Genomic DNA, 13249 nt, shown 5'->3' with positions numbered 1-13249 from the left:
TATATACATATATATACATACATATACATACACACAAACACACACACACACACATATATATATATATATATATATATATATATATATATATATATATATATATATATATATATATTTTCGAAGATGTTCGTCTTACAATGGAGGGTTTACAGGTTCGATTCCCAGGCGAGTCGAAACTCTATAGGTACGTTCCATCATCTCCCTTATAACGTATGTTGACCTAAGCTGTAAACATAAATGAGCAACTTGATGATATGCTCAAGAAGTAAATCTTCACATTTTAAGATAGTTTCCTAAATCTTCAAGAATATTAAAAAAAAAACTGTTTTTAAATTTTGGGTTCTTCGCAAGATGTAAAGTTAACTATTATAACTCGTTCATATACTGTATAATTTTATGACTAACAATTGAAAGTATTTATATACATTACATGGATCTTTTTACTCTTAAAGGATAGTTATCAAGATTCATTTTCTCTTTCTACCATTAATTATTTCAACAAATACTCCTATGACCCTACAAGTTGTGACACCAGTTTATGCTCTTGAAGAAATTTATCTTTATTTTCAAGATCCCTTGATGTTTAGTATCTTCCAAGGCAGATGTGTTAGCCTTGCACTCAACCTTGGCAGCTGTGTTAGCGTTGCACTCAACCTTGGCAGCTGTGTTAGCCTTGCACTCAACCTTGGCAGATGTGCTAGTCTTGCACTCAACCTTGGCAGCTGTGTTAGCCTTGCACTCAACCTTGGCAGATGTGCTTGTCTTGCACTCAACCTTGGCAGCTGTGTTAGCCTTACACTCAAATTTGGCAGATGTATTGTTCTGGCACTCAACCTTGGCAAAGCGGATGTATTATTCTTGCACTCAACCTTGCCAGATGTGCTAGCCTTGCACTCAACCTTGGCAGCTGTGTTAGCCTTGCACTCAAATTTGGCAGATGTATTGTTCTTGCACTCAACCTTGGCAGCTGTGTTAGCCTTGCACTCAAATTTGGTGGATGTATTATTCTTGCACTCAACCTTGCCAGATGTGCTAGCCTTACACTCAATCTTGGCAGCTGTGTTAGCCTTGCACTCAACCTTGGCAGATGTGTTAGCCTTGCACTCAATCTTGGCAAATGTGTTAGCCTTGCACTCAACCGTGGTAGGGGTGCTAGCCTTGCACTCAACCTTAGCAGCTGTGTTAGCCTTGCACTCAACCTTGGCAGCTGTGTTAGCCTTGCACTCAACATTGGCAGATGTGTTAGCCTTGCACTCAATCTTGGTAAATGTGTTAGCCTTGCACTCAACCTTGGTAGGGGTGCTAGTCTTGCACTCAACCTTAGCAGCTGTGTTAGCCTTGCGCTCAACCTTGGCAGCTGTGTTAGCCTTGCGCTCGACCTTGGCAGCTGTGTTAGCCTTGTGCTCAAACAAACTTGGTAGATGTGTTAACCTTACACTCAACCTTGGCAGCTGTGTTAGCCTTGCACTCAAACAAACTTGGCAGATGTCCTAGCCTTGCACTCAACCTTGCCAGGTATGCTAGCCTTGCACTCATCCTTGGCAGGGGTGTTAGTCTTGCACTCAACCTTGCCAGGGATGCTAGCCTTGCACTCAATCTTGGTAGATGTGTTAGCCTTGCACTCAACCTGGTGCTAGCCTTGCACTCAACCTTGGCAGATGTGCAAGCCTTGCACTCAACTTCGGGGCCTTTGCAGGAAAAGAGGAAGAAATTGAGTTCTCCTTCTGCCTCTGGTTTCAACTTCGTCTGAACACGTCCGTCCCGACTTTGGTTAGCTATGCAGTCAGTGAAACCAAAACCAATGCAATTTTCGTTTGTAAGTATCACTGTAAAGCATTCTTGTGTGTGAGAGAGAGAGAGAGAGAGAGAGAGAGAGAGAGAGAGAGAGAGAGAGAGAGAAGAGAGAGAATTTATTTTAAGTGAATAGAAATATGGTAACTAATAAATGTAATTTGAAATGTAACAATGTCTGAAGGTTTTTTTATAAGGAACGGAATACTATGAGAGAGAGAGAGAGAGAGAGAGTGGATATATTTTAAGTAAATAGTAACGTGATAACTAATGAATATGATTTGAAGAAAGTTCAAGGGGAATTATCTTAAGTGAATAGAAACTTGATAACTAATAAATATAAATTGAAATATATCCATGTCGGAAGGTTGTTTTAAGTAACGGAGTGATACATATCTTCAGACAATTATATGTTTTTTTTTATTTTATGGGGCGGGGCATTTCGGATTGTTTTCAAAAATATATCTATTTATAACTAGATAAGAAGTCTAAGCCAAAGTCACTCAAGAAGTCTTTAAATTCCAACAGACTAAGTAAAGGGGCTCGATTGATGGATCAACTTAAGACTCACAGATGAGCCTTCAAAACCCATGTCCGATATTATGGTTATAATCTCAATTTTTTTTTCTCTCTCTCTCTCTCTGTAAGATGTCAACGAAGGATTTTTCTCATATATGAATGAAATCACCGGGAGCTCTACCAGAATGAAGTATACTTTTGGACCTCTGCATTGGTATCACGTTTGCCTAGTGAAGAAGAGGGTGACCAGTGACAACCAACCAGGCAGGTACTGGAGGGAGGACCTCTGAGTCGTCCTATAGCATAACCCTGTACCTAGACGGACACAAGGTATATGAAGATCTTTCCAATGTCTCCTTTCCTCTCGAAGGCATACTGGTTATTGGACAGGACCAGGATGGAATGGGATCCGCGTTCGTTAAAGAGCAGGCGCTAATTGGTCGAGTTTCCCTCTTGGGGTTTGCAAAAGCTCTCGGACCAGGGGACGTCGAATCGCTCTTTCGTTGCGACTTCGTTACAGATCCGGTTCCCATCGCCTGGAGAGCTCATGGCCGGGTGTCGAATGCCTCCTTCGACATCTGCAGATGCAGTGGTTCTAGAGGCACACTGTTGCCATACAAGACAGACGACCAGAGAGAAGCTGAAAACCTCTGCGAGATGGTGAACATGAGGTTAGCTTTACCGAGGGATGAGGAAGAAAATCAAATGTTCTCAGAGCTGTTGTCTCGAGAAAATGGCTGTCACGGGACGCCTTTTTTAAGCCATAACATTGGATGGCTGGGCATTTCCTACGATGAAGATTCTGGTCAGCTGGCTGAAGCAGACAGCCTCCGGACGTTCAACAAACTATCTCACAATATCAGCGATTCCAAATCTCCCAGCGTGGTGCTGATGAGCAACGGTTTATGGAGGAGTGGCTGGAAGAGACATGGCTGCCCTTTGTGTTACGGAAAACCCTCCGGGGAATTCTACCTCCTGGGATCAGAGGAGTCAGAGACCGAAGTGAAACCGGGGATCTTCTATCCAAGGGTAGATAAAGATGGCGCCTTCTTTCTCTATTCTTTCGAGGGAATCGCCGTCGAGAAACGAGACAAGTGGAGGTTCATCGACACGAACACCAATACTACCATCGCTTCGACGGAGGAGCCCTACTTCCTGGGACGGAAGCTGTGGGAGCTTCTGAACATCAGTAACGATTCCAGATTCTATTCCCATTCCTCGCAGTTGATGCTGACCCTCACCAAGTGCTCCCTGGATGAGTTCACGTGCAGCTACGGCGCCTGCATACCGATGAAGCAAAGGTGCGACTTTCGCCCAGACTGCCCGGACGAGGGAGAGGACGAGACAGCCTGCAACATCCTGGACATTGCAGATGACTACGAACAGGGGTCGCCGCCCCCTCAGAGACCCTTCAACATAACGGCGTCTGTAAGCATCAAGAAGGTAGGCGATGGTCTCTGTCGGAGGTAAACGGAGGAAGGTTGGCTGTGGAAATGGTTTCTGCCTTCTGCTGTACATCCGCGCTCTTGCCCTTTTCTCTTTTAGCTGTCCAACTCCTTTTACTTTTTATCATCATCATCATCATCTCCAACGTCGAGAGACAAAAAAAGGGCCACTCATGCCTTTCCTTTGCTTTCACTTCCACAAGCATCCTCTGTAAATGTGAATATGTGAATCAGTGGTATGGTTAGTTAAGCTATTTTAAAGTACTAATAATATAGAATTTTACCATAGTGGCAAGCACAAGCGAGGTTTTTATATTTTTTGTGAAATGGATGAGCACAGGAATTTGAAAAATATCTATATTTCGGGCTCTGGCTATTAACACCTACATCTAGCCTATACAGATCTATAAAGATATTAGTTTTTAATAGAATCGTAAGCACGGTATAGCTTAAATTTATTTATGTATAAGAGGCATTGAAAGACATACAGAAGTGTATATTTTAAATGAAAGACGTTTCAGTACAATAGAATGATACCTAACAAAAAATGTATTTTAGGAGACTTAATTCTTAATTTAAAAAACAGTCCTGTCAGTGCTTTCAATGGCTGTTTGAACTTTATAGTCGGGTGTTCGTTACACTTAGTTTTCTTGTACGTGAAGGATGCTTTCATGATTGGGGGGTTAGTGCCATCAGTGCACCCCATGCGGTGCACTGTAGGCATTACTTAAGGTCCTTTGCAGCGTGCCTTGGGCCCCTAGCTGCAACTCCTTTCGTTCCTTTTACTCTACCTCCTTTCATATTCGCTCTCCCATCTTACTTTCCACCCTCTCCTAACTATTGATTCATGGTGCAACTGCGTGGTTTTCCTCCTGTTACACCTTACTAACCTTTTATTGTTAATTTCCCCTTCAGCGCTGAATGACTTCATAGGTCCCAGTGCTTGGCCTTTGGCCCAAATTCTACACTGAATTCAATTCAATTCATGATTGGCGTACTTTTGAATTTAATAAAAATATAAATCATTAAGCATATTTTTTTATCCTGCTACTCCTTAAATTCCCTTCAAGTCTCCTGTTTATTTTGACACTCATTCTTCAACAGGTGAAATCCACTTACTTGATAAACCTACGAAATCACACGAGTCCGGCGAGAAGAAATACTTTTTTTTTATCAAATTTGTGCTTGGTGATCTCTCAAGCTCACGTTTTCTGGTTTATATTCTAGATCCTGCCGCCAAAGTTTGCTAAAAATAGCACACACAGCGGCAAAATTAAAGTCACTAATGTTTGTCAGTGCATTGATAGACCAGTAGTGGCAACTCGGTCTAAATTCAGATGGCAAGAATCTAGAAGATGCCAGAGAACGTGTTTGCGTGACACTCCTTTCACTTCCCTTCACTAAATACAGTTGTAGTCTTCACTAACGTAACATATCCCATCTCACGAAGGTGTCTTCAATCGACATCATGACGGAGACCCTGCAGGTTTCCATGAGGTTCTCTATAAGTGGCGTGACAGTCGCCTGACATTCAAAAATCTTCTGGATACGGACAGGGTGAACTATCTCGGACAGCATCTGAGCACCCTTTGGCTTCCCCAGCTCGTGGTGAGTTCAGCTGAAAAGTTTGTCTGTCTGAGAGTCGTTTGGCTTCCCAAGCACCACCGGCATGTTCAAATCAAAAACAACAAAACCTTTGCTTTAGCAAAAAACCTTTGTTTTTAAAAGTATCTGAGCTTCGTTTGGTTTTCGACAACATGTTTAAAAACCTTTGCTTTCCCAGCACTTGGCTTCTGCACACCATCTGGCTTCCCCAGCTCATGTTGAGTTTAATTAAAAAGTTTGTGTATCTGAGCTTCGTTTGGTTTTCTTAAGCGCAGTCTGGCATCTTCAAATTAAAAAATACAAAGACAGCCAGTGTCTAAAAACCTTTGCTTTCCTGTACATTAAAATAAGTATGAGAACGTCATGTGGCTTCTCCGGCATATGGTAGGGCACTACAGAAAATTTAAACACTGTCTAGCCTCCTGAACTCAAGATGAGCACACTTAGAGAAAAATCTGAGCAGACAAAGATACCAGGATCTAAAAACCTCTTTGGCTTCTCAAGTTCATGTTAAGTGCAAAAATAAAAATCCCAGTATCTAATTACCTTTTGACGTCCTTAAATCATGTAGAATGAAATGAAATATATTAATATAGAAACGTCTTTTATTGACTATCTAAACGCGCAAACAGACCAGTACATTTTGTCATTTTGGCTGTACAGGATGCTTTTCCATTCTGACCTTTCTAATTTGGATTATGATAAAAGCAGCTGGAATTAGTGACGTTCGACCCCATTCATTCAAGGACCTTTGATTTTATGTGGTTCAGCTTTCATGTGTCAATGCAACTGTTCATTTTTGTAAATGTGTTTATTTCAGGTACTGAACGAGGAAACTCTCGCTGGAACCGCAGAAGCAAGCAAAGACCTGTTTGTAGAGAAAAATGGTCTTCCAATGAGAATCGGGCAAGGTTAGTTCCCATTATTATTATTATTATTATTATTATTATTATTATTATTATTATTATTATTATTATTATTATTATTATTGAGAGAAAAATATTCATAAAGACAAGAAAACCAGTATAGTTCGTTACGGTATTTTGAAAAGTATCTCTTTTATTTGGATAAAGGAACGCATCTTTGTAAAGAAGCAGGAGAAAGGCCCAGTCGATAACGCAACAATATAAAAACAAAATTTAGCAATATATCGCAAAATACGTGATAACTTTTAAGATAATTTCCTGAACTGAAAAGTAACGGAATTCCTCTTGTAAGAAGCAAATTTTTGCGCCTTTACACGAAACTTAGGATTTCATTCCTGCCTTTGTTTTCCCTAACTATCAGGGGATGGGTATGTTGCCTTCAGCATCCATTTTCTTGCTATCTTTGTGCCGGTGCTACTTTAGGCTACTAGATTGCCCGTCCCGCCGGCTTCTGCATTTCCCTAAAACCGCATGTGTATACAGAATATGAAATACATACTGAGTACTAAGTATTTTTATTCTTCATGTTCATAGTTAGTTTAGAAATAGCTTTTTTTTAAAGCAAAGACCAGTCAGCCGGGCAACATTATACCTTTTCTTGCATAGATTTGAAGAAATTTTACAAAGGTCAGGGTATATACTTGTATATAAGCAGGAAAAGAATTCTAAAGTTTGGTTTTAGAGGGAAAGAAACATCCATTGAACCGCGTGTTACGAAGAGGAGAACAGATTTCCATAGAGTATAATTTAATGTGGGAAGAGATGGCCTGTCGGAGCAGCATAATAATCTAACTAACGCTTCTCTTTATTTTTAATGGATATTTCCTCGTTAGTGACCCCCAACGGTTTTCGGGGGTTGTTTCTAGGACAAATATTTCTTGGTGGTCATTATCTTTATGACATTTACAGTCTTTTGTTTATGTTTTTACGGTCATCCCCACCGGGCTTGTACTAAACAAACAGCAAAGGTGGGTTCATACCGGGTTAAAACCCTTGGGGGTCACTATCTAGGAAAGATCCGCTTTTCTAAAACTAGATCTGCTCCTCCCATTAAATCCAATCACAGACTACGTCTACAAAGGGGCAGAGAATTCTTTGGTACTGAAGCAGAAGCAGTCGTACTACATCTCCTGCAAGTTCGACATGAGGGCCTTCCCCTTCGACGTCCAAGACTGCTGGATCAACGTCACCATCGGCAACGCCGCCCTGGACAGCATGAGGCTCTCCGCCGCCCTGTGGACAGTGGACAGAAACCTGAAGCTGAATGAGTACGACGTCTTAGCGTGTAACCTCACGGTGATCAGGAGCGCTATGGTCCTCCGGCTCACTTTAAAGCGGTACCCGGATTACCACATTCTGTCGTCCTACTTTCCCGTGTTCTTGCTCCATCTCTTGGGGTACGGCACTCTCTTCATCGACCCACAGGACTTCCAGGTATGTGGAGTCCTTTTCGTTACACTTTTAAGATGTGAATAGGCTGTAGGATTTTTTGGCGCTGAAACTGTTGAATGAATATTATGATATACTTCTGAACAGTCTTGAAATAGAGCCAAGATTTGCCTTGAAATAGAGCCAAGATCTACCTTGAAATAGAGCCTTCGATTTTTTTTTAATTTCGTGAATTTCGGAATGCATTTTGGCCATAAATTTCGAGATTCATAATTAATGCTGATAAAAAAGTACATGAAAATATTACCCACTTAAATTTTTAGTAATGTTTTCAAGATGTCCCCCTGTCGGTGAATTTCAAAAAGGTGCACCTTCCAACCCAAGTAAAACAAAACTCGAGTTTTATCCCGATACAAAACCGTGGTAAAAACGTTGCAGGACAGGGGCGCCATGAGCCTGACGTCGCTGCTGGTGCTGATATCGTTCTATTCGGACGCGGCGATGACCCTTCCGAAGACCTCCTACTTGAAGAGGATCGACGTGTGGTACATCTTCAGCATCACCTTCCTCTCCCTCATCATCGGCGTCCATCTGGTGACCAACAAGGTCAAAGGTCAGGGGAATCCTCCCGAGGAGGGCGTCTTGGTCGAGAAGCCGCATCCCTTGACGCCTGTTGAGAGCACGTCCGTGTTTCCCTTCTCTGCGGGGGGCATGAGGCCCATAGGATCCAAGGGGTCGTCGTCCAGTTTCAAGAAGAATCGTCGCAGGAACTTCAACGCGTCTGTGCTCTTGGTTGCAAAAATCCTCTTCGGAGTGATCTACGTCCTTTTCCACGTACTCTACTGGAATGCCATCTACAATAGTTCCTATTAGTTGTTTCAACGTTTATTGAGAGTAAGAAGTGGCTAATTTTACCTAAAATCTACCGGAATATACGGTACATAGTTTAACCTACCCTAACCTAACCAGGGCCAAATGTGACTTTTATGACTGAGGCAAAAATAGTTCATTGGCCCACCCCTGCGACAGGCGTAAAATTAACCACTTCGTTTGTTGAGGAAATAAATCTCTGTTTTCAGACGTTGCAGAAAGGTTGCTGTTTTAGTTCTACTTAAAAAGATGAAATACATAATTACGAATCTTTTGTGCTCTTATCTCCTCTGTAGTTTCTTTTTAGCGGGTTTTATCTAAAACCGCACTCTATTATTGACAGCAGAACTTCTTTCAGCATTTCTCTTTTGTTTGATGCAGTTATTCTTCCTATTTACCATATTTAAAACTATCTGCCATAATAACCGTTCTTCATACAATTTCTTCACTTTTTAGCTCTGAAAATTTAAATATGAATATTGTTTGCCTTTTTTTCATTTATTTCTGGTTTTCATTAGTGTAGAATAAGCAAGAAGCCTTGAAGTATTCTTCAACACAGTTTTTAGATCCTTCTTAGAGTTAATTATTTAAATAATGACTTACCTTATTTGTATATTACATCCATATTCCGTTATCTTCTTCAACTGTGCTCGCACGACTAACTTGAACAAATTCGCACCTTCACTTCGAAACCAGCGCAAACGTATGTACTGTTGTTTGCTTAGCAAATACACTTTGATCCTTGTAATACCATAACAATTAGTCGCTTTTTGACATTTTATAAACATTCCACAAATGTTTTTCTGAGTTGGGTAAACTCTCCTCCAGCCATTTGTTAACACATTCATTCAACCGTCTCAGTGTTCATTGTTTCATGTTCCTAAGATCTGCTGCAAGTTTCTAGGCTTTGAGGTTGCTAACCCCATGTCAGTGGTCCCGAAGATCACCTTCCCAAGTACTGACCAGACTCAGTGTTGCCTAACTCCACTGATCAAGAGGCCAGCGGTGTAACGAACACGTAATTACTGACGTTTGCCGATGGTCATCCGAAGACATCATTTTATTATTTTACTGACATTTTTCTTTGTTTATTGATTTGTTCATTTATCTGTTTATCTAATAACTGGTCTCGTTTTTCCTGTATTTTCCTTTACCTTCTGTTACTTCTTTCGAATGAACACCTTAATATTCTTTGGGAGCTTGAATTGCAAGTCAATGGCCCCTCTGGTGGGCTTGTTTCATATGAATAGGGTTCGTCTTCTGAATAATAATAATAATAACGTTAAATCTTTGGATGAATATTTTATATAATTCGTGTTTCAAAATCTATGGTATAACAACCAGCTAGTTATTTTATGACTTTTACACTAATCATTCCATGTAATTAATTTAAAATCAAAAACAAGTGAAAGGCTATAATTAGAGCATTATTCATGTTTCAAAATAAAGTTGGTTGTTTCATACCCCATGTTTACATTGGTTGTGTTAACTAAAGTCAGCTAACTACCAGATACGTACTTCATACCAAAATAAAAGGCTCGTTAATAATGTGTGTATAATGTCTATATATATATATATATATATATATATATATATATATATATATATATATATATATATATATATATTATATATATATATGTGTGTGTAGATAGATAGGTTGATGGATAGAAAGACATATAAAATTAATAAATATATATATATTATATATATATATATATATATATATATATATATATATATATATATATATATATATATGAAATTAGGCAAGTACCATATTAGTTATATATTCTGTTCATATACAAATACACGCAGATATGAAGGAAAAGAATTTGTTTTACAAAAGAGTAAGTGCAGAGAGTTTAATGAACGAAAGCATCTCAAAATAAAAGAACCGAACTGAGCAGTGCAATACGGAAGTGACTGCATTCCTGGGTCGACGGAGTGAGTACTTCGAAGATTTGCTGAATCAGTCAACTCGCCCTACTTCCTAGGTAGGGAGAGTTGAATGATTCAGGAGATAAAGAGGTTAACTGAAGTTTAAGAATGCCTTTGAAAGGAGAGTTGAATGATTCAGTAGATAAAAAGGTTAACTGAAGTTTAAAAATGCCTTTGAAAGTGACTGTTGATGACATAAAAGGAGCAAATAAGAGGCTGAAGAACAGGAAGACACCAGGAATTGATAACAAGAGAAATGTTGCAGTGCATGGGTAAAGTATGGTTGAGTGGCTGACCAGAGTGAGTAAGGTATGTCTGGATGAGGGAAATGTTCCTAAGAAATAGATGAGAGAAATAAACGTTCCTTTATATAAGGATAAAGGTGATACAGGAAATATTATGAATTATAGAGCCGTAACATTTAAACAAAGAAGAGGGTATGAGAATTTTTTTTTATTAGGCAGGTATTTGAGTGGAAAGTCTTAAAGAAAATGGAAAAAAGGTGTTGTGGAAGTTTTCTATTTGAAGTTCTTTCGGGATTTAGACTTTCGAATTATGTATATGGTGATGACTATCGTTATGGTTTTTCTCTGGAGACAGTCATTGTCATGGAAAACGGTGTGATTTGATAATTACACACACACACATATATATATACGTATACATATGTATATATATAATGTATATATCTATGTGTGTGTATAAATGATCAAATCACACCGTTTTTTCCTTGACAGTGACTGCTCCAGAGAAAAATCATGACAATATTCATCACCATATACATAATTTGTAGGCTGAATCATGAAAGAACTTCAAATAGAAAACTTCCCCACCATTATATATATATATATATATATATATATATATATATATATATATATATATATATATATATATATATATATATATATATATATATATATATATATATATATATATATATATATATATATATATATATATATATATATATATATATATATATTGTGTCAGTAGTCACCCAAGTATATTAACAGCCGCCGTTACAAATAACTCGCCGCCCTTCTGAACCCTTCGGAGGATTGATTTTCCGACATCATTATTAGCATTATTATTAATCCTCCCCCTTCCATCCGTAACCCTCATCACATTAAGTAAACGATTAACACACCGCTGCTCCCCACAATAACTCAGGCAGTTGATGTTAATTAAAGTTCCTTACGTTAATGGCTTAGGTTATGGCTCACCCGCCAATCCATCATCTCGAAGATGAGGATTTGACGATGACGTAATCAGGTGCCACTCAGTGTCGGGTTGTCGGGCCTTACTGTGACCCGTTGCCGCTCGTATAAGGTTCATGGGGGCACTTACTGACGGTCACTCATCCAGGTACTGAAAATTAATTTCTCATTTTATCATCTTTTCTGATTAACAATTAGTCTACCATTTTTATCATTTTATCATCTTTTCTGATTAACAGTTAATCTATCACTTTATAGTCGTCGTCTTATTAACAATTGATTTATGATTTTTAACCGAATTCTGATTAACAATTAATCTGTTATTTTATCATCTTTTCTGATTAACGATTAATCTATCACTTTATAATCGTCTTCTTATTAACAATTAATTTATCATTTAATAATTGTTCTCTTATTAACAATTAATTTCTTATTTTATAATCGTTTTCTGATTAATAATTAGTCTATCATTTTATTATATTTTTGTGATTAACAATTAATCTATCATTTTAAATCGTCTTCAGATTAACAATTAATCTATCATTTCATAATCGTCTTTTGAGTAACAGTCGATCTATCATTTTATAATCGTTTTCTGATTAACAATTAATCTATCACTTTACGATCGATTTAATTGTCTAATGATAAACAATCAGAGAATTTTTTTATCGTTTCAAGACAAAAGGTACATGAATCATTTTGAAATCGTTCAATGATAGGCGATCAATGTACCACTTAAATATCTTTTCGAAAGTAAACTTTCAATGCATCGTTTTATGATAATCTGATGATAAACAATTAATGTCCCATTCTATAATCGTTTCATGAACAATAGTTCATATATCATCTCTATAACAACACAGATGAACATTTCTGAGTGTTATTTCTCAAACATCGAATTTTAAACATTGCAAAATAATCTTGATTTAAAACACTGGAATATAATCTTGTTTAAATTCTTAAGCGTTGCAAAGTAATATTGAATAAATTCTTAAACACTGGAATATGATCTTGTTTACATTCTTAAATTGCAAAATAGTCTTGTTTAAATTCTGAAAAACCGAAAAATAATCTTATTTAAATTCGTAAACATTAAAAAGTAATTCTGTTTAAATTATTAAACATTAAAAAATAATTTTGTTTAAATTCTTAAACATTAAAATTTTTTTTAATTCTGAAACATTGAAAAATAATCTGTTTAAATTCTTAAACCTTGCAAAATCATCTTGTGCAAATTCTTAAACGTTGCAAAATAATCTTGTTTAAATTCATTCAATTACTGGAAATACTTTTGTTAAATAATGAAAAGAAATCTAGGTGTGGCAGAGATGATTAGAGCCACTAATAATTGCAGGAGGTTTTCGTGATAATATTTTTTTATAAAAAGTCAGTAATGCTGGAAGTCTTACTATTAATAATACATTTTTAATAATAATAAATACTAAAATTCAAAGTCTTATATCGACGTATTTTCTGTAGGATTTTGGGATCTCTTGCAATGTTTACAAATTGCCTCCTCAACTTTAACTGGGAGGCACTTTGT

At 37.7% G+C, this 13249-nt stretch overlaps 1 protein-coding gene across 1 annotated transcript; it reads left to right on the top strand.

The window, feature by feature from the left end:
• The first annotated feature begins 7363 nt into the window (after positions 1–7363).
• Positions 7364–8958, top strand: LOC136849601 (gamma-aminobutyric acid receptor subunit alpha-3-like). Its single transcript, XM_067122917.1, has 2 exons — positions 7364–7720; positions 8114–8958. The coding sequence occupies exons 1-2, from the start codon at positions 7430–7432 to the stop codon at positions 8546–8548; spliced, it is 726 nt and encodes a 241-aa protein (XP_066979018.1). The 5' UTR covers positions 7364–7429; the 3' UTR covers positions 8549–8958.
• The last annotated feature ends 4291 nt before the right edge of the window (positions 8959–13249 follow it).

The sequence above is a fragment of the Macrobrachium rosenbergii genome, chromosome 21, assembly GCF_040412425.1.
Source record: "Macrobrachium rosenbergii isolate ZJJX-2024 chromosome 21, ASM4041242v1, whole genome shotgun sequence".
NCBI lineage: Eukaryota > Metazoa > Arthropoda > Malacostraca > Decapoda > Palaemonidae > Macrobrachium > Macrobrachium rosenbergii.
This window is presented reverse-complemented; position numbering and strand designations above follow the sequence as displayed.